Source organism: Corythoichthys intestinalis, chromosome 4 (assembly GCF_030265065.1).
Source record: "Corythoichthys intestinalis isolate RoL2023-P3 chromosome 4, ASM3026506v1, whole genome shotgun sequence".
NCBI lineage: Eukaryota > Metazoa > Chordata > Actinopteri > Syngnathiformes > Syngnathidae > Corythoichthys > Corythoichthys intestinalis.
Window position 1 is genome coordinate 7,264,892 of NC_080398.1, and position 27,361 is coordinate 7,292,252.

Sequence of the window (27,361 nt, forward strand, 5' to 3'; positions counted from 1 at the left end):
GTAGCAGATGTCAGGCAGAGAGGGCGAAGACAGCGGGTCGAAAAATATCGATTTAGGCATCAAATATGGATCTGGCGAATGGATAGACTGAAGCTTTTCCACATAACGCCTTTTATGCAACGCATCCAATGAGTTTACAGCGTCTGAAAGCACCGGGGCTTCCGTGAATTGCACTATAAATTGCACGACAAATTGAAACCATTGAGAATAAGGATAAACAATGACGGACAACATGGCGGCCGGATACAGCGACACGTCATTCTGTGACGTTGGTGAGTAGGGTCTATACAAAGCTAGAATTCTGCTCAAAAAGTAGCGGGTATTTCAAAAATAATAATCCAACAACAATTTGCCTTTCAGAAAGAGGAAAAAAGAAGTCCTGTGCTAAAGAGAAAAGCAATCCCAATGACAAAGATTTTACAAATGAAATGCCTCAATAAATCATTTTTTTTTCTTATGAACGATTTTCAAAAGCTTTATTGGTGGATTTTCTCAAGTTAAAGTGCCACACAGAAAATAATACATTTAATTGTGTAAGCAGGATCTGTATTATTCTTATAATTTAATTACAGCTGTTTTAGCTCATTTCAATTTATTTTATTGAAATGGGCTATTATTTATTTTGTGTTTATATTTTACAAATGTGATGTAGTTTTCATTTATATTGTATATTTTATGTTGTATAACTTTAGTTCTTATGTGAATATTAGTTCCTACTTGTTTTGTTGTGGTAGGAGGGTTTTGTATTGAACACAAGGCCGTGTTGGTTATTATTATAGCAGAGACGACAGCAGTAAATCAACAAAGACAAGCCAACTGTGCCCCGATCTACCACTCAAGAGATCTGATGGACTCAAAAAGTGGGTTAGGATTGCATATTAGTTTGAAAATCGACCAGATCCACCATATTTTTACACGAGTGACTTCCGGTCTGCCCAGTCTGCTAGCTAGTAGTATTGACGCAGGAGGGCCGCATCTCGTGTCAAATAAATAAACGTTCTTTTCGTGTGCGTCGCGTTGAGCCGCTTCTGGGCCGCGTCTAACACGCAGCCGCACTGCAAGTGGTGTGCATTGGCTGATTGACTTTAACGGCCGCGTTTCACTGCGTTCTCGCGGCGGTCACGTTGTCGCGCCGTTGACGTTTCTTACTGTCCTACCGTGTTGGTCCTCATTAAAGTAGAGAAGACGGAGTAAATATAATCTACACAAAGAAACTAACCCGATCCATTCACAGCCTCGAAAAGTAAGGGTTACATGACGTCAGAAACACGTTCGGTACGCCTCCGTTCCGAACCGAGCACCAAGTACCGAAACGGTTCAATACGAATACATGTACCGTTACACCCTTATTCTTTAGTGTGCAATAAAATGACTGCATCTTTGACTTTTATGAAAAAGCAAGCCGTTTCAAAATCAACAATCTGAAGTCATTTCAAAGTACATGCTCAAAAGACTAAAATAACCGATTCTGTCCTAAGATGGCTGCCAAGTGAGCAGGTTAGCCGAATGGGCTCACAGCGCGTATGAGACATTCATGTTCTTATTTCTAGAGTTTGTCACTTGTCACTCCAAATTTGACTCACAACCCATTTGGAAGAAGAAAAATGAAGGCGAGACCTCCTCTTTGTCGTTGTCGCGGTGATAGTTGGATCGGCTGTAGAAACGGTGTCCGGCCGTCACCCACTCCTTCTGCAGCAGGCTCTGGAAGCCGTGGCGGCTGCGGCAGTAGGGGTCGCACATCACCTGCACCAGACTGGATACCACGCAGCTCATGTCTCGATCCTCGGCCTCTGGAGGGGGGAAAAAAATGAAATAAAATTCAACAACGCTTGGAGGGCTGGGCGAGTCTCAGCAAAAATTGCAGGTGGATTTCGGTGATTGGGTGATACCACATTCTCTCCATCAAGTGTGACAAAAATCCAGGTTGAATTTAAATAATACCATATCGGCCCGAATATAAGACTGTGTTTTTTGCATTGAAATAAGACTGAAAAAGTGGGGGTCGTCTTATATTCGCGGTCTAGACGTTATACCCGTTCACTACGCTAGATGGCGCCAGATATCATTGAAGCGATGTTCCGTCATGACAGAACTCAGCTACTCTCAAGTTTAACCAGTTTGCATTATTTTATTGCAATGTTTTTCCTTATTCAGATTTGTTTCAAGACTACAGTTAGACTTCACTTTGATGGTTAATGTAGTTTTTGCAATTTTGTTGTTTTATCACAATAGATTGGTTTATTTACATTTCAAAAACCAGAAGCCATTCATTTACGAATGTGATTGCACATATTTAAATGTTCAGATATTAAGATTTGAATGAGGCAAAATAACATGCTTTTTCTCTCAAATATATTGTTAGAATCAATTTTTTCGGATGTACTGTGATTATTTTCTGTATAAAAATTAATTTGGTGTTTAAAAAGTCTTTTTTTCAAACTTGAGTCTTGAAAAAGAGAGGGTCGTCTTATAATCAGAGCCATCTTATATTCGGGCCAATATGGTAATAATATTTTTTTTTTAAACTCATGAGTATATATTATACATGTTTACTTTTATAATTCATCTATGCTTCTATAGCTAAAGCTACATGACATAAGCTATGTTATACTTTTGTTTGCGACAGAAAGTGACCCGATATCAAAAGGAAGTGACCCCAGTATGCCTCAAAATCAACAGGAAGTGACCCAGAAATTAGCCCAAATCAGCAAGAAGGGACCCGATATCAAAAGGAAGTGACCCTGGAATGCCTCAAAATCAACATGAAGTTACCCAAAATGCCCCAAAATCAACAGGACCTAAGCTCATAATGTTACAAAATCAAAAGGAAGTGACCTGCTACCAGAGTTGTTAATAATGGCGTTACTAAAGGCTTTATTTTTTCAGTAGTGAGTACTTTAATTAATTACGTCTCTCATCTTGGCAACGCCGTTACCGTTACTAAGGATGTAAAGGCGTGCATTACTACATTGGTTGAATGACGCCAGAAAATGAGAGACAGGGACTCACGGAGAAGAGAGAGCAGAGCGGGAGTGGGGAGGGGGCAAGGGAGTTGTGACACGGTTGCAAACGCTATGCTCGGTGGCTCCAATAATACCTGACTATAGCCAATAGCCTTCAAACTGCGCCTACCCACATGATGCTACGGTAGATATCACATGTACAGTATATAGAACTAGATGTGAAATGACAGACTGGCCCGCGTTAGTAGACAGCCGCCATCTTAAAGCAGACTTCTCAGGAAAGCTCTGTTGTAGAGAACCTTCCTAGCGAACCCAAGTCACTTTTTACCTAAAATACTCCTAAATCAGCAAAATCTTGACTTGAATCTATCTTTAAATGATGAAACAGTTCTAAAACGTGTCGAAAGTAGACACACATCTGTTCAAAATACCATCTTCATAATGTACCCTGGGGTGTTTTTTCTCTCTGGCGACTTTCTGTGTTGAGAGAGGGTGTTTGTGTGTGTGTGTGTGTGTATGTGTAAATAATGATACGAGTCATACACACGCGCAGTCTCTTAGTCTTGCTCTCCATTAATATTCAACTAATTAATATTAATTGAAGTAGTGGTGGTATGTGTTTTACATAGGGCTGTCAAAATTATTACATTAACGGGCGGTAATTAATTTTTTAAATTAATCACGTTAAAATATTTGACGCAATTAACGCACATTCCCCGCTCAAACATATTAACTTTATTGCCAAACGTATCACGTTTGATACGCCTAAAATTTCATGATTTTGAGACTAATTCAGAATTTTGACAATTCTTTTTGAAAAAAAAAAATGATGTAAGCAAGTCAACACATGCATCTGCAGGTTCCATGTGATAAACAGGATTTAGCAAGGGTTATAGATATCAGAGCGCTTATTACACATATTCATTTTGACTTTTTACAAATTTGAAAAAAAAGGTTTCATTAAGACCTTATTTTTCAAATTTTGGGATTCTCTGATAATTGCTTCATGTTGCAGGTATTTAAGGGCTAAAATGACAGTACAGTGTAATGCCCGCTTGTTACTTGTTTTTTTGGTGTTTGGCGCCCTCTGCTGGCGCTTGGGTCCAACTGATTTTATGGGTTAGTACCATGAGTGAGCATGGTGTAATTATTGACATCAACAATGGCGAGGTACTAGTTTATTTTTTGATTGAAAAGTTTCCAACTTTTAATAAAACGAAAACATTAAGGGGTTTTAATATAAAATTTCTATAACTTGTACTAACATTTATCTTTTAAGAACAACAAGTCCTTCTATCCATGGATCACTTTAAGAGAATGTTAATAATGTTCATGCCATCTTTTTGATTTATTGTTATAAAAAACAAATACAGTACTTATGTTACGTATGTTGAATGTATATATCCGTCTTGTGTCTTATCTCTCCATTCCAACAATAATTTACAGAAAAATATGGCATATTTTATAGATGGTTTAAATTGCGATTAATTACGATTAATTCATTTTTAAGCTGTAATTAACTCAATTAAAAATTTTACACGTTTGACAGCCCTAGTTTTACATAAAATCACTTTGATCATGTACAAGTAATATATAATAACAAAGTAATGAATTTTGGGCATACGCCAACTTCTGCTGCGGCAGCACGTCGCTTAATGAAGAAGTCACGTGACTCACCTTGCAGCGCCACAGTCATGTGACCGCCACGGAGAAGGCACGCCACCTCCGAAGCTTTCTTCAGACACGACCTACACGCGGGAGACAACGGAGGTCCGTTATCGGGTTGCTGTTGACAGCGGCGGACAGCAACGCCGGTCACCTGGTGTAGTCCAACCAGCGAGTTCCTTCCAGCGTGGACAGCCATTTGTCATCTGGCACGGTCACAGATGTGGAGATGTCTAGACACCAACAAAAGAAATAACGTGACTTCAAAATGACTTTAAATTGTTAAGCCAAGATATTAACCTCCCAGGCAGAGCGCCCTCAAGCGGCCGTGCGCCAGCTGGACGTCGGGTGGCGAGGGGAGTTCGTCTCCCAGCTCCACCACCACGCACAGGGACCCGTGGCAGCCGAACAAAATCATCTCCAAGTTCCTAACGTACACAGCATAGAAGCGTACCAGTGAAAGCTGCGTTCGGAAACATTCACTCGTTCACTACTCTAAGCATATTATGGTAATGAATATTTTTTAATAGCATATGATTAAAAATTATGAATTCAAGTGTTTTTCTTCCCACATTGCTCACGCATGCGTTGGTTTAATTGTTTACTGCTTTATGTCAGATGCAAGTTTCGCACTTCCATTTAAAAATAGTGGTTTATATGGTTTATCCTTTCATAATAATAATAATAAAAAAAAAAAAAGTCATAATCACAAAATTCAGATAAAAGGTATTCAGAAAAAATATTCTTTAATACTGTAAATATATATTTTTTAAAATTTGTTTTGAGTTCCTTGGTTTTGGATTTGATTCATTCATTGATTGAACAGCGTGCAAAGTGTCCAAGCATTTTCCCGCTCATTTGATGTTCCAGCCAATCAGGAGAAAGAGGCGGGATCAAGAACTAATTATCTGCTTGAATACAATGTCTGAGGGCAAAGCACTTTAACTTCTCAAGTGTTGGTGCAAATACACTTCATTTTCTTGTTAAAACAAGAGAAAAGAACGTCTCGAAAAGCATCACTGGACGGGAAATCGAGGTTTTTTTGCTCATGAAAACGATTTGCCCTTGAAACTTGAACTGAAACGTCATTCTGTGGCTTCATTGGTCGCCTTCTGGTGGCGTGCCAATCAGGGGAAAGAGCCGAGAGCTTCCGACGTGACCAGGAAAGGCCTATTTCCCCAATTTTGTGTGAAAAAAATCATTTACTAATTAAAAAAAAAAAAAAAAAAAAAGGAGCAACGAAAAGCTTTTTTATAATGGGAAATTATGTATTCACAAGTATGATGAGAAGAGCCATTGTCTAATCAGCAGCTGTGTATTTTTTGAAGGTTTCTTCTATGAAACTGGTCTCGACTGGATCTTTCCCAAATTCTTCCATATATCCTAGCTAGTGATGTAAAAAAAGGTAAAAGCTATTGGAAATAAAAGATTTTTTTAATAAATGTACATTCTATTTTTAAAATTTGTTTTGAGTTTCTTTTTGTTGGATTTGATTCATTGATTTATCATACAGTGTCCAAGCACTTTCCCGCTCATTTGATGCCAGCCAATGAGGAAAAAGAGCCGGGACCAGGAACTAACTATCTGCTTGAATACAATGTTACAGAGCAAATTACTTCCATTTCTCAAGTGTTGGTGCAAGTACACTTCATTTTCTCATTTGAAATACAAGCAAATAACGTTTCGAAAAGCTTTTCTTGACAGGAAAATGAGTTTTTTTTTGCTCTTCCATGAACCATAATGTCTTTCTGTGGCTTCGTTGGTCGCCTTCTGATGGCGAGCCAATCAGGGGAAAAGCGGGAAGCCAGTATCTGCTTGAATACTATGGCAGAATGCATAGCGGAAATGAAATTCACTTTCTCAATAAAAGAGGAGCAAAGAAAAGCTATTTTTGACAAGAAACAATGATTTTGCGAGTGTGACGAGCAAAGCCATCGTCCAATCGGCAGCCGCATAATTTTTTTCCCTCACATGAAACGGGTCTCAACTGGATCTTTCCCATATTGATATGTGCAATATAAATATGGTTACTTGGACTGAATGTCTCCTAATAAAAATTAGTAATTGGTGAAAAAATACATAAGCTAACCTTGCGAGCTAGCTAGCTAAGAGAAAAATAAGTTTTACGTAGGATTTTTGTTCCACTGACCACTCTTTTTTTCCCCGCCGTTTAGATCTTTTGTTGTTGTGTAAAGTTAGCTTTCATATCACAATCCCCAGTTCCTGTTGAACACTTCAAAATAAAAGCGCTAGTGCTTCCGAACACGCAAACCTGATGTCGTCCTTCTCGTGGTAGATGTTGTTCTGGAAGCTAGCCATGCGGAGGAGGTCGCTGCCACGCGGGTGTCGCCAGCACCAGCGCTGGAAACAAAGAAAAAAAAATGTCAGGAATCATTTTGGTTTTCAGCGTGAAATTGTTCGTCCCGTTTAATAAATGACTGACGGGGATGCGGCCGTCGTTGAAGTGGGCGAAGATTTTCTTCAGCTCGGTGTCCAGAACCTTCTGGGGAACCGCCATGTACCTTGGAAGACTACAAAAAACAAAAAGGAGTCTGTGCTTTTCTAAACCAAGATTCTAATATCTCACTAGGATTTATGACAGAGCTTTCGTTGACAGCTACAGATATGAAACTCATTTTACGGTCAAAAATAAAAATACGTTGAAATGTTTCATTGATAAAAACACATTTCTAAATGATGACAAAGTGGCATAAACAAATCAAACGCAAAGTAATTAAATGTTGAAATAATAAATGTTAAAATGAATACATGAAAAATGATCAGAAATTCAAAATAAATGAACAAAAGCTGTTAAAAAAAAAGAAAAAAAAAATCACATTGATAAAAACCAAAATATGTAAAAATTTAAATTAATCAAATTTAAGGAAAAAAATGATAAATGTTCATATAAACCAAAATTAAATAAAAATTAAAATATTAAAATGTTGAATTCATAAAAAACATCAAATACCTAAAAAAATAAAAGTATAAATAAAAAATAAAAAATAAAATTGAAATAGTTAAAAACTGAAACACATAAAAATTAAAATGAATCAACATTAAAAATATGTAAAGTAAAAAAAAAAAAAAGGATAGATATACACATAAAGTAAAATTAATGAAAATCAAAATATTAAAATGTTGAAATTATTAATAAACGTCAAATAGCTAAAAAAATGAATTCATAATTTAAATATTGTAATAAATGAATACATAAAAACCGAAAGACAAAATTGAAAGATAAAAACTGAAATACATAAAAATTTAAATGAATAAAAATTTAAAATCTTAAAAATTGGAATACATAAATATTTAAATTATTCAAAATCAAAAAAAGTGAAAAAAAAGATAAATGTTTACATAAAGTAAAATTAAATGAAAATCAAAATATTAAAATAATTATTAACAATCAATAATCTAAAAATGAGTTACGATCATTGAAATATTGTAATGAATAAATAAAAACTGAAATAAATTTAATTTAAATAGATAAAATCTTAAATACATAAACATTTAAATGAATGAAAATTAAAAATAGGGAAAGTAAAATGAATGAAAATCAAAATATTAAAATGATAACAAGAAAAAAAATTGAAATAAATGTTGAAATTTACTAATTGAAATATTGTTAAAAAAAATCATACAAACTGGAAAAAACTTGAAATGGATGAAACGTCACAACTGAAATATACATATAAAAATTGAAATAATGTCAAAAAAATGCTGCAATAAATATAAATTGGAAAAAAAAAAAAAAACGTTTACCTGGTGGACATTTCAAAACGGTCGTTGACCGAGCTGACTCGCCAGCCGGTGGCGCCGCAGCGCTCCAGCTCGCGCTCCCAGTCCGCCGCCGACTCGTGCCAGTTCATGTGGGCGTCTCGCTGACGGTTGCTTAGAAACTGCTTCATTTCTGCACCCGTCAAAAACAAACCGCGTTCGCTCGTCACGCGCGCTCGTCTTTGGACTGCCTCGCGTCGGAAAGACGGCGTACCTACACTACCGAGCGCGGCGTTCTGGAAGGCCGAGACGGAGCCCGGTTTGAGGGGCTGGTAGGTTTTGGCGATGGTGTGCGTTATCTGCAAAGAAAGAGAGGCGTGAGAAACACAGCAGAAGTGACGGCACGTTCGTGCACGCGCACCTCCAGGACTTGCGCGTCGGGGGTGAGGCGGTCAAACAGGAAGCAGATGACTCGCAGGTCGCGGCAGTAAAGCACCAACTCCTCCGGGGTGAACTTGAGCGATGAGTTGGGGGTCACCAGTTTGGTCCGGTTGGGGCCCACTGAACACACACACACACAAAAAATCTCCCTTGTTCATTTCGGGGTACTTTTGGGTCACTTCCTGTACATTTAGGGGCATTTCCTGTTGGTTTTAAGGCAATTCCAGGTCACTTCCTGTTGAATTTGGGTCACTTCCCGGACATTTCGGGGGCATTTCCTCATTATTTTGAGGCATTTTCCAGGTCACTTCCTGTTGAATTTGGGATTATTTTCTGTTGATTTTAGCAAATTTTCAGGTGAATAATTAGCAGGTTGAGAAACAAAGCTAGTGAAGACTTCCATTTTAATGTCAATGCTGTGACTTTGATGGGAATGTTAGGTGTGCATGCTTCTGCTTGAACTAGTAGACTTCTAATCCATTTGAAGTTAGAGGGCTGGCAGCGAATGACACCGAACAGAAGTTTCACTCACCGACAACGACCTTCTCGATGGACGCCAACGCGACGTCGTGGTCCCCCAAAAGAACCGGGTCGGCATTATCCTGCGGCACAAATTTCCTTTTTTAAATTTACTGACTTTTTTGGGACACGGCGAACGTAAGATTGTTCTGACGTCGGGTTTGGGGGCGTCCTGGGGTACGAAGGCCACTCGGAAGCGCGTGCAGAAGAGCGTCCCCGACAGCCAACCTCTGCCTTCCCTCGCCGTCAACTTCTTTCTCACCATGACGGCCCGCTGCAGCACCACCTCGCCTGCGGACGTAAAAGGTTTGTGTTTACAGTCAGGTCGTTAACACAGAAATCAATTTCAACGCTAAATGAAGGTTGTCAAAAGTATCTAAGTATCGATACTGAAATGTATCCGGAGCCAATATGTGATGGCAAAAGTATATACAGTGATATGAAAAAGTATCGGAAACCTTTGGAATTTCTCACATTTCTGCATAAAATCGCCATTTAATGTGATCTGATCTTTTTCAAAACCACACAGATGAAAAAACCGTGGCTGCTTGAACTAAAACCACCCAAACGTTTATAGGCTTTCATATTGTAATCAGGATAATATACAAACGATGACAGAAGAGGGAAAAATAAGTGAACCATCACATTTAATATTTTGTGCCCCCCTCCTTTGGCATCAATAACTTCAAGCAGACGCTTCCTGTAGCTGCAGATCAGTCCGGCACATCGATTAGGACTAATCTTGGCCCGGTCTTCTCTACAAAACTGCTGTAGTTCAGTCAGATTCCTGGCATGAATCGCTGTCTTTACGTCATGCCACAGCATCTCAATTGGGTTCAAGTCTGGACTTTGACTTGGCCACTCCAGAATGTGCATTTTGTTCATCTGAAACCATTCTGAAGTTGATTTACTTCTGTGTTTTGGATCATTGTCTTGTTCCAGCATCCATCCTCTTTTTAGCTTTAACTGGCTGACAGACGGGCTCAGGTTTTCCTGCAAAACATCCTTTTGAATTAATTCTTCAATTAAGATTGCAAGTTGTCCAGGCCCTGGGGCAGCAAAACAGCCCCAAATCATCATGCTCCTTTCACCATGCTTCACAATGGGGGGTGAGCTATTCCATTTTCCATCCACACATGACACTGTGTGTTACTCCCAAAAAATTCAACTTTGGTTTCATCAGTCCACAAAATATTTTGTGAAAACTTCTCCGGAGTGTCCAAGTGCCTTTTTGCGTACAATAAACAAGTAAAAATGTTGTTGTTTTTTTTGGACAGCAGTGGCTTCCTCTGTGGAGTCCTCCCACGAACACTATTGTTTTCCATATAGTTGAGCCACAGGGATATTCGACTGTGCCCATAGGCAGAGTTTGACTTTTGGGGCAGGGGGGGCACAACATGTTGATGACCCCAAAAGGCAGTGTCAGCAATAAAATAAACTTACAAGAATATTCATAATAATAAGTTGACAATCAGCGTTTTTTGTTCCCCATCATTCTTGAGGGGAATTCTAAATCAGGCTGCTTAGGCAATACTTTTCGCCAAGATCGTCATCCATTGAATATGGTACGCCTGCCGGTGTCATGCCAATGTAGTTACCCCAGTGACCCAGTCAAAAACTGTATTCCCTGGGTGGAGCCATGGGAGGTAGATTTGTGTCTTTATTATTCAACCCAAAAAATAAATTTGACCCCCACCGCCACCCCCCAAAAATGCATGTGAAAGTTATTTTTCTTTGTTTTTTTTAATGTGACTGAACTCAAGTTTTTTGTATTGAAGCAACTTTTTTGATTGAAGTAATGTTGATTTGTTTTTGGGCCACATTTTAACTAGGACATTTTTATTATTCAATCCAAAAATAAGTTGCTTCAAAAGAATATAGATTTTCAAAAAGAAATTCGCTTTAATCAAAAAAAGAACAATTTCAATCATAAAATTTTTTTTTATGAATGCAAAAAATGAGATTGAAGGTTGAGATTGAAATTTTTTTCATTGAAAAGGTTTTCTTTGATAGAAGCAATCGTTTTTGTGTTTGGGCCATATCATGATTAGGACATTTGTGTCATTTGTGAAATCATTCACTCCCCCCAAAAAGTTGCTTCAATCAAAAAAAATATTTTCGATCAAAGAAAAAAGTCATTTTAAAAAAATATTTCCCCCCCCCTCACCCCAATTTTTTAAAAATTATATGCAAAGCAAATGACTGAGGTGCTCGAAAAATAATTTTGACCCATTATAAAAAATATATTTTTTTGTTCATTTCATTCAATTTTTGTTGCAGTTTTATGGCTTTTCAACTTTTATATACATAGGAAAGTCAATTACATGCAATGACACTTTTCGGACACCGGGGGGGCTGCCCCCCCTCCTAAAATCCGCTATGACTGTGCCAGAGATTTCTGTAAGTCTTTAGCAGACACTCCAGGGTTCTTTTTTTTACCTCTATAACTATTCTGCCCTGAACTCTCTCCATTTGTAAACAACTTCTCTGACTGTCAATTGATGGACATCCAGACTTTTGGTTTAGTTTGGTTTAGTGATGGTTTTGTATCCTTTCCCACACGTGAACTTGAACCGGGAGGGGCAACGGGGATCATTGTTTTTCCGTCAATAGCAGTGAAGCATTTAAAAATGATGGGTTAAAAAAATGTGAAAATGACATCTGGAATGTCAGACACGATCCCGCAAGCCAAAGAGAGGGAGAGAGAAAAATAAACACTCGGGTCCGGCACACGTGCGGCAGGGAATTCCAAGACTCTGACAGGAAAAGGCTGACTGGAGGAACTGGAGAAGAATGGACACAAAATGTTGCCTTTTGTTTGTTAGGATGCCTTCCTCCTCTTTGGCGCTTTCCATTTTGCAAATGAACAACAGTTGTTTTTCTGTCCGGGCGGGCTAAGTGGCGAGCACACGTGTTTTTGCTCAGAGGCCAGTTGAAAAAATGCCATTCTCTCGGTTCACTCGACTTTACATATTTCCCAGTATGAGAATTAAAAAATAAATTAAGAATTTTTTTTTTTTTTCAAAATTCCTTAATGAATATTTCTTAACTGATTTCCTATCGTCATTTTTTCCATTTCATTTCAAATGATTTTTAAATACATATAAAATAGATAAAAATTTTTAAAAATGCATAATGATTATCATTATTTTTGATGTTAGCGTTTTATTTTCTTTCTCCAAATTTGTTTAAAAAATACAAATGAATTACCTATATAAAAAAATAAACCAATTAAAAAGATTATCCTGTTTTTAGTTTTATTATTTTAGTTGAAATGCATTTTTTAATTTAGAATAGATAAAAATAAAAATACAAAAATTTTTCTAAATTTACCTTTATCATTACTCTTATCCCGTTTTTTAAAATTATTTTTTTTCCAAAATAAAATAAATAAAAATTTAAAAAATAAAAATGAATTATCTTTTTTTTTTTAATTTAAAATGCATTATTTCAAAAATATTAAATAGATTAAAAAAGTAATATTATTTTTAATTTTAAAAATGAATAATAATTTAAAAAATGATTCAATCTTTTTATGAAATGCATTATTTCAAAAATAAGATATAGATAAAAATATCTTTTTAAAAATTGAAAAATGATTTAACATTCCCATCATAATTCTTAGAATAAAACAATCCAAATGAATAACAATTAAAAAAAAAAAGATTTAATATTTTTTCCATCATTTTTTAAAACATGTAAGATAAATGAACTACCAATTTAAAAAAATAAAAAGGATTCATTATGATAAATATTTTTTCCATTGAATTCCAAACACACTTTTTCTGTTACCCCCCCCAAAAAAAAAAAAAAACAAGCAATAAAAAATACAGAACTAAAGAAAATGTGCTCAGTTGTAAGGGACAGCTAACAAACGTGTGGAGAAAGAAGCTTACCCGGAAGACACGGCAGTCCCAAAACGTCGGAACGAGCGTTCATCCCGCTCTGGCTCAGCATCCTCTCCTGGGGTGGAGACAAAGACAAAATGAGCAGGACTAATAATCTGCTAATCAAGAATCAAATTTTAATAGACAACTATTTAATAATCAATTGTTTTGACGTACCATTGAGCTAAAAAAAAATATTTTTTTTTTCTTATTATTTGCCATTTTTTAATAAAACAGAAACAACAGAATGCATTCCTTTTTGTTCATTTATTTATTTTTTTAAATATTTAATTTTAAAATAAAAAGGGAAAACAGTATGTATTGTATTTTCTATTTATTGATTAATTTTACATTTCTAAATTTATATTTGGAAAAATTAAAAAAAAAAAAAAAAAAAAAAAACCTTAAAAATGTGTTTTTTTCCCAGAAAGTATAAACGGCCAAAGGGAGAAACCTCATACATAGTATTTCTTTTCCATTTGTTTTAGTGTACTTTTTTTTTTTTTAAACTTATTTGAAATATATAAACAAAATGAAAAACTGTACATAATGTTTTGTATTTACCGGTAATTTTCCAGTGTTTAGTTTTAATTTAAAAATAATAAAAGAGGAAAAGAAAACAGTACTTATTCTCTTTTATATTTGTTTTTACATTTTAAAAGTTGCATTCATTAGAAAAAATATATTTCAAAGAGGAAAACCAGAACTATTTAATAAATCCATTTAAAATGATTAAATTTCAAATCATTTACGTCCTCTCTTGTAAAGGAGATATTAATCTCAATGAGATTGCCTGATAGAATAAAGATAAAATAAATAAATAAATAAAAATAAATTTCAATAAATTAAATTCATTACACAGTAGAACTGCAATTTCTGGAGAAATTACTCTGGGGCTTTGCTGTGAAGAGATACAGATCTTAGCCCCCGCCGAGGTTGGTTTGGGGACATTTCAGACTATATCTGTTGATCTGGGGACATTTGGGGGACACGTCCTGGTCATATCAGGTCATTGATACGTCCTATTGATATCTGGTCATTTCCTATTGATATGGGGACATTTGTTTTTTGTGCCACTGAAAATGGGAAATTTGGACGTCAATGGCATTGACTTCCATATGCGTCAATGGAATCGGGGACATTTGGGGGACACGTCCTATTGATATCTGTTCATTCGGCGGGACTCCGACATTCCGGCCAAAACGCCAAACTCCGCACGTTCGCCTTAGTCTTAACCCTTTGTACCGACTCCATTTTGAAAGCTGGAAAAAGGCTTCGAAGCACGATTGACAATTTACAGCGATCAAACGGCACGGCCAAACAGAAACAGACCCAGGCAGGGAGGCAAGGTCACCCTATCATACATCAACAAAAGGTTCCTGAGAAAAATGGCAACGCTTAAAGTTAAACATAAAGTCTTTTGAAGGCTCTCGTGTTGCGGGCCGTGGGCAGGAAGAAGGGTGTATATAGGATCATCTTTTATCGCAGATTGGGCTGTTGAGGGTTATTGTCCGTTTGTGGATTGGACTGGAGGATTCGGGAGTTACTGTTGTCAGGGCAACGAGGTATGTGGATTTTGCCACCTCAGCGTCAAAGGGGCTCTTGCAGTCGTGTTATCAGTTGGATATCAGGCGTTCTCCGGTGTTCCTTGTGTTGGGACAGGGCGTCCCGCCATTTGTTCTGGACTGTCCGACAATCTAGCTCAGTCAATTGCATGACGCACGCGTTGGGCTTCCATGATAAGAAGGTGCTGTGAATCTTTTTATGCCCTATATTCTACTTGTTTCCCTTAAACTACAGGGTGACCCAAAAAAAAGTTTACACTCAGTTGACTGCTTGTTTAAAAGCCATTGAAACATATCTAAATAGGTTGTCATGCTTAAGTGATTCATTAAGGTCACTCAATGCAGCTGGTAATCTCTCGTCTCTACAATTCCTGTGCTTCTGCTGAAAATGAAGAAAACTTTAGCTGTACCTGAATTGCTGCGTGCCGGTCTGACACCTACTGAGATTGCAGCAAATCTGAGAATATCCAGATGTGCAGTCTACAAAGTTAAAAAGAAGCTGAAAGATACTGGAACAGCCTCACGAAAACCTGGGTCTGGAAGCACCAATCTGTGCGGACCAAAAAGTTGATTGACAAGGTGATATGTGGCCACCCCAGAGTCCAGATCTCAATCCCCTGGATTATAGCATATGGGCAACTGTGGAGTACAGTGCCTGTAAGAAGCCACAAACTTCTGTGGCAGCCTTGGAGAGGTCCATTGTTAGATCTTGGGAAAAGATGACAGCATCGTACATAAAGAAGCGTTCCGCAGGCGCCTGGAGGCTGTTGTGACACTTAAGGGAGGACACATTGAAAAATAGAGTGTACTGTGCATGTTCTTTACAATAATTTATAATTTGTGATTAAATTCTAATTCTAAGATGAATAAACATGGCATTTAAGTTGTATTATGGCAGTGTAAACTTTTTTTTGGGTCACCCTGTATGGTATAAGTGCTATTTATTTTATATTGGGTTTGTTAGAGTAATACAAACAGTCAAAAAGTAAGTATGAGGAAAGATACTATTCCCTGATTGATTATATTAAGTGTGCTAGAATAATGCTAACAGACAGTGCCTACGCGAAAAGTTACTATCTCCTTCAATAGTTTTTTATTTTTGTTGTTTTTTTTTTTTTTTTTTTTTTTTTTTGTAAAACAACAAAAGACAACAAATAAAGTCAAGTAATCCACCCAGCAGGCAACCTGAAATATTTTGCTCCAGTCTAGAGATTAGCAACACTTCAGTTTCCGCTAAGGTTAGCTTCAATGAAATGCTACAATGTATCAAACGGAGACTGTTGTGCTCAAAGACAAGCACTCTCAGTTAGAAAATGCCAAAACCGCAAAGTTATGACTGCAAGTCCTCCCTACCCGAACATATGGAACCAGTCAAGTTTACGGCAAACCCCGGCGAGAAGCACTTTGGCATTTATGAGGCTGCTGTTTGATTACTCAGGTGGTGGGACGGGGGAAAAAAAAAAAAAAAAAAAAAGAAAAGTTCAGGTTTGAGAGTCGAAATTCTGCCGGTTTACACAAAAATAACGTTGGTTTTGGCTTAAAAGTTAATAATCATGTTTCAGTGCCATTGACAACGACAGATGTCCAGCCTTGTGGTGTCCAAACATCCTGAGTTTATCACTACTTGACATTTGAAGTGGGAATGAACGTTCGTTCATTCATTCATTCTTCAAAAGGATTGGACGTTTAGCTACAGGTGCAGAGGTTGACAATATAAATGTGTGTTTCGTGTGTCTAGCGGTGGGAAAATGTGTTTTTTTAAATTAATTAATTTTTTTAGAAAAAGTGCGTGTATATAATATAAACATGATCCGAGTCATACACGTGCTTTTTATGGAAAACAATTAAATTACTTTGGTTCTGACGGTAATCATGTTGAGCTGTGGGTTTAGGCTCACCTAACTGCATGTATTCTTATTTTATTTAGAATATATATATTTTAATTTATTTTAACTTAAAATTATACTTATGTTCCAATTTGCTGATATGTTTTGAAAAATAAAAATCCTGTTCAATGGATTTTTAGTTTTTTGTTTTTTTTTTCTAACCCAGATATCTCTAAGTAACACGTTTTAGAGCTGCAATTGCAATACCGTGAAACCGTGATATTTTGGCTTAAGGTTAACATACCGTCAGAATATCATAGCGGCACGTGCCTATTCCTGATTATTGGGATCAATAACTGACGCACTGACCTGGGCCAGTGGTTCTGATTGTGGGGACAGTCAACTTTATTTCCCTTATCATCTACCCCTGAAGTGGCTAGAATTTCTTACCGGAAGTCCCTGACATAAAGGCTGCCATGGAGCCAGATTTGTACTTATATTTTTAAGGGGGGAGTGGGGGGGGGGGCATACATGGCCGTCAATACCATGGACTTACTTGGGTGCCAGTTGAATGTCAGTGGGCTGTAAAATAAAGCAAAGACTCGCTCCATTTGCTTTAGTGCAGCTCTATCCAGCGGATCCGTAACGAAACCCCATCCACCACCACTATTACTACTAAGCCTTATAATTCAGTGCATCCTATATATGAACAGTTTCAAAATAGGCCATTCATTGAGGGTGTGTCTTATACTCCGAATGCACCTTATAGTGCGGCAAATACAGTGTTATCCAGTCCATAGATGTCCAAATTGGACGTTTACCGTCATGAGTGGGAGCTTAATGTGAATTCATCATTTTGAAATTTGCTCCTAAAGTGTAACTGGAGCTACTCAGGCCAATAAAATGAGAGCTAATTGTCTCTTGAAGAGCATCAGAGGGCTTATTTATGCCAAGGCTTCATTATCTGGCGCCCTTCAATACCCACCAATCTGGGCTTAAAAGACCCCCGGGTCCTGTGGGGGTGGGCGTGGATGCTCAGGCAATTATGAGGAGGATGAAGATTAAGAAGAGGAGGTTCAAAGAACGCATCGAGGAAAGCTGTGGCCAGGGCTAGGCCTGTCGTGATAACAAATTTTTAGAATTTTTCAATATTAATACCGCACAGAAACACAGAATAAATAAAATGTGTTTTTCAAGAAAAAAAAATACAATTGCAGTTAATAAATTAAGCATGTAGGCAAATGAAAACTTTTACCCTCATACAGTGCCTTGCAAAAGTATTCGGCGCCCTTGAATCTTGCAACCTTTCGCCACATTTCAGGCTTCAAACATAAAGATATGAAATTGAATTTTTTTGTCAAGAATCAACAACAAGTGGGACACAATCGTGAAGTGGAACAACATTTATTGGATAATTTAAACTTTTTTAACAAATAAAAAACTGAAAAGTGGGGCGTGCAATATTATTCGGCCCCTTTACTTTCAGTGCAGCAAACTCACTCCAGAAGTTCAGTGAGGATCTCTGAATGATCCAATGTTGTCCTAAATGCCCGATGATGATAAATAGAATCCACCTGTGTGTAATCAAGTCTCCGTATAAATGCACCTGCTCTGTGATTGTCTCAGGGTTCTGTTTAAAGTGCAGAGAGCATTATGAAAACACACCAGGCAGGTCCGAGATACTGTTGTGGAGAAGTTTAAAGTCGGATTTGGATACAAAAAGATTTCCCGAGCTTTAAACATCTCAAGGAGCACTGTGCAAGCCATCATATTGAAATGGAAGGAGCATCAGACCACTGCAAATCTACCAAGACCCGGCCGTCCCTCCAAACTTTCTTCTCAAACAAGGAGAAAACTGATCAGAGATGCAGCCAAGAGGCCCATGATCACTCTGGATGAACTGCAGAGATCTACAGCTGAGGTGGGAGAGTCTGTCCATAGGACAACAATCAGTCGTACACTGCACAAATCTGGCCTTTATGGAAGAGTGGCAAGAAGAAAGCCATTTCTCAAAGATATCCATAAAAAGTCTCGTTTAAAGTTTGCCACAAGCCACCTGGGAGACACACCAAACATGTGGAAGAAGGTGCTCTGGTCAGATGAAACCAAAATTGAACTTTTTGGCCACAATGCAAAACCGTATGTTTGGCGTAAAAGCAACACAGCTCATCACCCTGAACACACCATCCCCACTGTCAAACATGGTGGTGGCAGCATCATGGTTTGGGCCTGCTTTTCTTCAGCAGGGACAGGGAAGATGGTTAAAATGGATGCAGCCAAATACAGGAACATTCTGGAAGAAAACCTGTTGGTATCTGCAAAAGACCTGAGACTGGGACGGAGATTTATCTTCCAACAGGACAATAATCCAAAACATAAAGCCAAATCTACAAAGGAATGGTTCAAAAATAAACGTATCCAGGTGTTAGAATGGCCAAGTCAAAGTCCAGACCTGAATCCAATCGAGAATCTGTGGAAAGAACTGAAGACTGCTGTTCACAAACACTCTCCATCCAACCTCACTGAGCTCGAGCTATTTTGCAAGGAAGAATGGGCAAGAATGTCAGTCTCTCGATGTGCAAAACTGATAGAAACATACCCCAAGCGACTTGCAGCTGTAATTGGAGCAAAAGGTGGCGCTACAAAGTATTAACGCAAGGGGGCCGAATAATATTGCACGCCCCACTTTTCAGTTTTTTATTTGTTAAAAAAGTTTAAATTATCCAATAAATTTTGTTCCACTTCACGATTGTGTCCCACTTGTTGTTGATTCTTGACAAAAAATTAAAATTTTATATCTTTATGTTTGAACCCTGAAATGTGGCGAAAGGTTGCAAGGTTCAAGGGGGCCGAATACTTTTGCAAGGCACTGTAGCTTCTGCAATGGTGTTCCATAGGGATGCAACAATACAGTTAAGTCACGGTTCGGTACGATTTTCGATACGGGGGACACAATTTTCGATCTGATTCAATACATTTAGTGCTCTGAAAAAAAAAAAAAAAACTTTTTTGTTTCGTTTTTTTTTTGTTTGTTTTTTTGCAAACGAGCAAAAATTAAATTGCCTTCATATAAACATGCATTTTAGTGCATAATATCTATGTGCTTACGTCTTACTGATCTGAAGAAATTTAGCATAAAAGTGCTGAGAACAATCTTTACTGTTTGTAAAGTGAGGCGGGGCACACTGTTGATTGCTACAGCTAGGTTTACTACATGAGCAAGACATCCTATTTGTGGTCCGAATCCATCTGTGTCACGTACTGACTTAACAATATTTGTCACTGGTATGGATTGATTTGGCCTTCTTAACTTCCATTCATTCAGACATGGCAGTTTATAATTCATCGATGTAGTATGTGGACTACGTGTCCCATAATCACTCTGGGCTCACGTAGCCAATGGCATGGGACGTAGCACATCTAGTTTGCTTGTTCATGATATCTAGTGTGTGCGCGCGCGTTAAAAAAAGTTAGCAAACGCCACAGTCACGTTTGCTCATTACTGCACAACACCAGCATATGATCATATGACAATCGACTTTCATAAACAGGACGAGTTTGAAGCACAGCGCTCTTAATTTGCCACACAATGTTCATGATGTCCATTCAGCTGTCCGTTGTCAAAGCGAGGTTGTCCGTAGCAGCCAAGTCGGTAACAATGTTTTGCCGGACTTCGTTGTACATATCCGGGGTTGTGCCAAAAAATAGCCGCCCTGCGTGAAATATCACCCCTGACAGGAGCGCCCACATGTCAACAACACTGGCAGGCCGGAGATGGTACGCCAGTCAATCCGGAGCACTGACGCGCCCGGTATACGTTGAACAATAGGATAAAATGGGAACGATTTGCTCCGGCGCTATTTTTTGCCGGACCTGGAACGAAGATGCATTTTGCGCAGTTGGTAACAAGGAATCCGAACTTTTAACAGCATGTCTGCCGCACGCGTGCCCGTGCGCGACAAATCGCAGTGGAAAAATTACCGCCCTCATTTTTATTTATCGTGCGATAAATGGAATTCTTGCATATTGCGACAGGCTTAGCCATGGCAGATATTTTGCTATTTGGGATCTACATTTATTTATTCATTCATTTTTTTTCCTGAAAAGACAAAAATCATTCAAAAGAAACCTGGCAACACAGGCAACAATAAGTCAGCGATTCATCAATCGGCACCATTACAAATGAGCAACGCTCTGTGAAGGCAAAGGATTAAATACGCACGTGTTGCTTTTTAATCATTTCTTCCAAATTTTGATTGAAAAGAAAATACCAACTGATCATGTCCTGAATTGCTGCCCAAATGGAGATGGAGGCTAAACATTTGCATTTCTGACACACCATCTGGGCTAAATTCCGCCTTCGCACAAGCTCAGTCACATGACCATATCCGGAACGCTCCAGATCGGACGCGTCTCATTTTGTAATCGGACGCTTAAAAAAAAAAAGGATTCCTCAACCGCCGTCTCCTTGGCAACCGCCAGATGTGCTCTTCCCCTTCTTCGCCGTCACGCGCGCAAAAAACAAAACGCACACACGAGCATCTGACGGCATTTCCCTTGCGGACGCTGAAAATAACCACAGAGGAAGAAGAAAAGAAGGAACCTTGACGGCTAGCTTTTTCAAGGCTCTGACTCATCCCGCTTCTTTTCTTCTGCTGCTGCTGCTCCCAAACTAACATGACTCAACAACTCGCTTTCCAAAAAAAGAAATTCATCATGAAAATTGCTCAGCAGTATCCATTTGAACAACATTTTTGTCCTCCAAGTTAAAAAATAAATCCTATGTCATACATCAAAACACAGCTATTCAAGAACAGTAAATAGTCTATTTATTTATTAATTAAATGTTTTGTACTGTTTTTAAAGTTGTGGGTGGGGGGGTAGTTATAAAAAAAAAAAAAAAAAACGTAAATATATTTTTTTAATACATTTTTTATTAAAGAAAAAAAAAAAATCATTCCGGGGTTTTCCCTAGGATTTTTTGAAGCTGTGGTGGTGGGCTGCATAAGACAGCCTCACCATTTCGTGCCACTGCAATTTTTTTTTTCACGTTTTTTTCCCCCAAGAACCATATCAAAGATATATTTGAACTATTTCATTAGCCAGGCTAACATCGTAGCTCTCAGCTGTGGTACATGTACATAAAATGCGTAGCTAATTACAGCAACGTTACCTTACATTATAATACGCCTTTTTTCTCGTACAACCTACATCTCGTAGTCCAGGGGTCGGCAACCCAAAATGAAAAAAAAAGAGCCTTATTTTACCCAAAAAACAAATTGATACAGTATGTCTGGAGTCGCAAAAGTTGCGGACATTACAATACACACTGAATAGCTTGCCACTAAACTCTTCACACTCGGCTGTCGCTAGTTTGAACGGCCTTAAAAAAAAAAAAAAAAAAAAAAAAAAAGAGTAAAAACAAAACAAAAAAAACATCTGATTTGCGAGGCTTAGCGGCTTTTATTTTGGTGTGGCGGTGCGCCACAATCTCTTATGTGTAGGGGAAACTAAATTCTTTATAGCAGTGTAGGAGTTAACAAAAACAACTATTAAAGAGAATATCTATTTTTACCTTTTGCACAGTAAAGAAAACACCATCAGACCACCAGAAATACAATCTTTTAAAATTTTTATATTTTGAATAAATATTTTAAAAAAATAAAAAGGAAACAAAATAATAAAATTCATAATGGCAGTAAGTGCCCTTAAAGCAATTGTCAGAGAATGACAAAATTTGAACAATAAGGTCTTAGTAATAGATAATAGATACATTTTTTTGTCAAATTTTGAAAAATCATTAAAAAAAATAAATCTAAATGAATATTATGTATAATAAGTACTCTAATATTTATAACCCTTGCTAAATACTGTTTTTTTTCCATCCACATGGAACCTTCAGATGCATGTGTTGGCTTGCATCCATCATTTTTTTTGAGACAGAAATTCAACATTGTGAATTGGAATTTCATGGTTTTGAGACCAAGTATCAAATGTCATCCATTTGGCAATAAAGGGTCAATAACATAATAATAATGTAGATAATATATAATATAAATTAATAATAATTGAGCTTTTAATCAGCTTTTACTTTGAAAGAAACAATTTCCCTAGATTTCCTGATGAATAGCAATGCAAAACTTCTACTGTTTGAACAAAAGCATGCAATTGACTTTATTTAAAACTACTGTCCATTGTTAGCATGAATTATTTCTGCTAAATGGTTTCACAATGTCATTGCCTATATGATGATTCTAATTTTTTTTTGCCTTCGATTATTTGTTTTTGTTTTAATCATTGCACATTTAAAGAAATGAAAAAAATAAAATAAAATTCTCCCCCCCAAAAAACAAAGTGGAAGTGACCCAAAATTGCCATCCAAATGAATAGGTAGTCACAAAAAGTGTCCCATACAGAACAACATCGCTACACTGAATTTGTATTTTTAAGTGTGGATCTTATTTCATTATTCAGCCTATTAAGTCACCTTTTTGGGACGGATTTGTGTCCAAAATATTGTTTGTTGGGAGTTTAAAGTCACTTGCTTTCATATTTTATAGTATCTTATGTACTGTAACTAAAACTACAGTGATCCCTCACTCGCATACCCCTCCCCCAAAAAAGGTATTTTGTGTAAAAATGTTTAGCTATAAGTATGTACATATGTGCAGATCATTTTTTAAATATATATAATAATTCTTACATTTGCAGTGCCTAAAAAGCATTTATTAAAATATACATACGTTGTACTTTTTTTAAATTATATTTCTGAGTGCGAGGGGAAAACATATGTATATTTCCAATGCTGTTAAATCTGAATAAATATATTGAACACACCAATTTTTTGTTTACTATAAATATGCTCCGCCTCTACTTCGCGGATTTTCGATTTTCGCAGGGGGAGGCACTCCTCATTAACCACGAAAAACGAGGGATCACTGTATAGTTAGTATTTCAATGAATATACTGTATAAGAAACTATGGACCTTTAACCGATGTGTTTTAATACTCCTTAAAAATAGTCTGGTAGCATGACAAACTTTCAGTTATTTATGTCAATCTTTTGGGATTCATGCCATCAAAAGAAAATGGGCACAAGAAAGATATTTAACCAATTTCCATGAATAAAGTAGCCTAAAAAGGTAACTAAGAGAGAAGGAACACATTGGATCATACACATTTGTTTTTTGATGGTAAAACCGAGCCGAACACTGAGGAAAATAAGCGAAAGCTAACACAACACGAAGGTTAACCTAAATGAAAAATATTTTGAAAGGGCAGGTGAAGCTAATTGGTGCGCTTACCTTGATGTCGGGTCCCATTTGTCTGACTTTGAATGTGCTTTTCGAACCAGTCAACATGGTTGCCCCCAAGAAAAAAATCCAAAACGTTTAGAAAAAAAAATCCGGAAAAAAAAAAAAAAAAAATCAAGCTAGGCTCGTCCTCGCTCCATGTTAACTCGTAGGTAAAAATCGAAGGTAATGAATGGAGGTGAAAAATGACGAAAGTGCGGCGACGGTCATCTTCCCACTAATTGCTAGACCTCCGCCGACACCGGCAGGTCCGGCGGCTTCCGTGCAGCCGACCGCGCTTTTCATCCCCGTGGACGCTGGCGACTCCTCCGCGAAAAGCAACAAAACAGAGTCCGTTGCGTTATTAGGAGCGAAAAAACGACGCGCTGGCTGTCTGATGCAAACCAGCCGAGCCGCCCACTCGGCTAGCTAGCTAGGCAAACGTCGACGCCTTCTTAGCCAGGGCGAAACATTTAAATAGCGCCTTGGAAATTCCTGCTAACTTGTAATTATTTGACGAACGCGACGAGTTTCCGAACATTCCCGAGTCAAAGTTTCCGAACGCAAGCCAAACCGAAGAGTCCGCTTCTTAAAGGGACACGCACCCGGAAGTCGCGGTCATACAATGGGAGCAGTGTTTCTCTTAGCAAAATATTAACTCATTGGAGAGCGGGCATCGGAATTGGCTTTCACTCATGTTTGAGCGCAGGGGCGGACTGGTAATCTGTGGGTTCTGGAGGATCACAGAACGGCCGGTGCCCTGGACGGCCGGCGGCCGCCATTCATTATGCATCACTGTTTTTATCCCCCCTATCCTCTGATTATCTACAGTTCGCATCCAATCCGACAGGTGGCAGCAATGCGCCTGGTTTTTCACCGCCAATCTGATAGACTAGGAACGACGAAAGCACAGAGTAGCCTTCATTGGTTCCTTCCTTGTGGAAGCAAAATAGCGACGAGTGTTAATGCACAATATGGATGGTGGTGGCAAAAAAACTGAAAAGAGCAGGGTGGCGCGGAGAAGGTTAGAGAGAAAAAATTAAATGAAACTGGAGAGTGAAGCATTAAAATGTCATAAATCGACAAATATTTTCGCAAGCAGCAGTCTGGCTGCAACGGCCACGTCGGGTAACAACAGCTCAGCTCCCGGCGATGGTGAGAGGGAGCTGCAGCCGCTCTGACGTGCACAGACGGTGCTGGGAGAGAGAAAAGAAGAGGGAGGGGGCAACGATAAACTGTTGGAAGTTCCCCAGACAAGCGCAGGGCAAGTAAATTGGGATGAAGAGGGTTACTTGCTCTGTAAACTGGCAATTGTTATCCATCAGGTAGCTACATTTTAAATGAAATAAATGACAATTAAAGGGTTAGTGCCAGCTAGTCGATGTACCCGTTTGCAATCGTGTCAAGTTACAGTATGCTAGTCCTACTATCCCTCTCCTAAGAAAAAATATTTTAGCCGTAAAACAATGTATGCACACGCAGCATAGCAATATTAATTCAGAAGAAATATAACAAAATATTAATAAAATGAATGGTTTTACTTTAAAGTTTAGGTAGTTAAATTGATGTTATATACATTATTAATCATTTATATATCGTTTTGTTTTCTGGTTAATACTTTCCAATGAAGTTTATGTATACAGGATTTGTCTTGAAATGTGTATTGTATTTTCATTGAAATTTATTATTTGTATGGCAAGATTAATTATGGCAGGGGTCTCCAAACCGGTCCTCAAGGGCCGCTGTGGGGCCTGGTTTTTGTTTTAACCGATCGAGTACCGACAGTTTAACCAATGAAGTTTCTGCTAAAACAAGCAGCACCTGACTGCAATCAACTGATTACACTTGTAAGACACCAGATTGGTGCAGAGGTTTTGTCTTGTTTTGTTGGAATGAAATCCTGCGCCCGCCGCAGCCCTATGTGGAATAGTTTGGAGACCACTGAATTATGGCATAAACAATGAAGTCATTTTATAGACAGAGATCTATAGAGATATATTATAATCAATTGGATACGTAAAACTTGCTTTGAAAAATAAATTCTTTCATTTGTTTATTCAGGTTGATCATAGAGCTAGTACAGAAAATGAATCCAACTCCAGTTCAGCCTTGCAGTACTTTGAGCGCCCGTAGTCAGACAGTCACAGTCTAGACACATTTTCTTCATTTTTCTCTCAAAGTGCACGAAATTGGTGCATTTTACAATAAAATGTAAAAAAAAAAAAAAATTCTCCCGGGAGGGGCATGTTCCCGGACCCCCCTATGGGGTCTGTGTTTCCCTTCGTATAGCGATTCTTATGGGCTGGGCTGAGTCAAAGTCCAGGGCTGCTTTTTAGTCCCAGTCCGCCCCTGTTTGAGCGCCATTGTCGGCAAGAGACGTCCAATTCATTGTGAGTGGGAGATTGGCAGCCAGTGCGTTTTGGTTAATCACACATTTACTACATTTCACTCATATAAAACTTGTTAAAAAGTAATAAAAGCTCATGTGGAAAAGTTCCAGATGACCCACATTCCACGTTTCAGCTGACGTTTCACTTTTTTAAACGAAAAATGTCACCGTCAGACATTTTAAAGCCTAGGTTAGAATCATTCCACCTCTGAAATATGACACAAATTCGTAAAAATTCCGCACTGTACATTATAATTCACGTTATTACCTCCCACATTTATTCACCAGTTTAGAAATATTTACACATTCCCCCCCAAAAAAGTCAATATTTTGAACCTTTTCGAGAGACCGCATTCCTTCATTTAAACAGGTCAAAAAATAAAAGGCATTTCAAATTTGAATGTTTGCCAAATTTTCACAGTCAATTTCCACATTTTCAACTCAAATTTTCATTTTTGACTGATTAAAACTAGGAAATATTTTCCATATTGAAAAATGTGCCATATTCCACATTTTTGGTGTGAAAATCTGAATTTTTAAAACTTTTTAAGACGCCAAGTTTCTTAATTGATTTAAACTGACTAAACGACAAAATATTTCCCAAATTTTGAAAAATGTTCACTGTAAAATTCCATATTTTTAGAAAATATTGTCCGTATTCGAAAAATTGGCCAAATTCCGACATTTTGGGTGGGAAAATTTCAATATTTGAACCCATTTGGAGAAATGTTCATGGTAAAATTTGACTAAACTAGAAAATAATTTCTGCATTCCAAAAATTTGCCAAATTCCAATACTTGAACCAATTTAGAATTTAAATGACTCATACAACAAAATATTTCCCAAATTTGGAAACATGTTCAATGTAAAAATCCAAATATTAAACCCTAATTAATCTTTGACTAAATGAAACTAGAAAACATTGTCCGCATTCCAAAAATTGGCCAAATACTGACATTTTGGGTGTGAAAATTCCAATATTTCAACCCATTTCATATGTTTTTAATCGACTTATACAACAAAATATTTCCCCAATCTGGAAAAATGTTCAATGTAAAATTCCTCATTTTTAACCCCTAATTAACCTTGAACTA

The 27,361-nt window shown here is 37.7% G+C and overlaps 1 protein-coding gene across 2 annotated transcripts in view; it reads right to left on the reverse strand.

Annotated features, from left to right (window-relative positions):
* Positions 1-24,484, reverse strand: part of mtmr11 (myotubularin related protein 11) — a 37,099-nt gene extending 12,615 nt beyond the window's left edge. Inside the window, exons 1-13 of one of the 2 annotated variants that reach the window (XM_057834822.1) lie at positions 23,891-24,484; positions 13,205-13,271; positions 9,463-9,599; positions 9,322-9,391; positions 8,770-8,909; positions 8,632-8,707; positions 8,394-8,541; positions 7,072-7,159; positions 6,901-6,989; positions 4,929-5,056; positions 4,783-4,861; positions 4,641-4,711; positions 1,618-1,790 (exon numbers count right to left, since the gene is read on the reverse strand). In XM_057834822.1, the coding sequence (XP_057690805.1) occupies positions 1,618-1,790; positions 4,641-4,711; positions 4,783-4,861; positions 4,929-5,056; positions 6,901-6,989; positions 7,072-7,159; positions 8,394-8,541; positions 8,632-8,707; positions 8,770-8,909; positions 9,322-9,391; positions 9,463-9,599; positions 13,205-13,271; positions 23,891-23,947 (1,323 nt within the window). In that variant the 5' untranslated portion in view covers positions 23,948-24,484. Of the gene's footprint in view, positions 1-1,617; positions 1,791-4,640; positions 4,712-4,782; positions 4,862-4,928; positions 5,057-6,900; positions 6,990-7,071; positions 7,160-8,393; positions 8,542-8,622; positions 8,708-8,769; positions 8,910-9,321; positions 9,392-9,462; positions 9,600-13,204; positions 13,272-23,890 lie in introns of both variants that reach the window. The other variant, XM_057834821.1, reaches the window with a different exon arrangement.
* Positions 24,485-27,361: the final 2,877 nt, after the last annotated feature.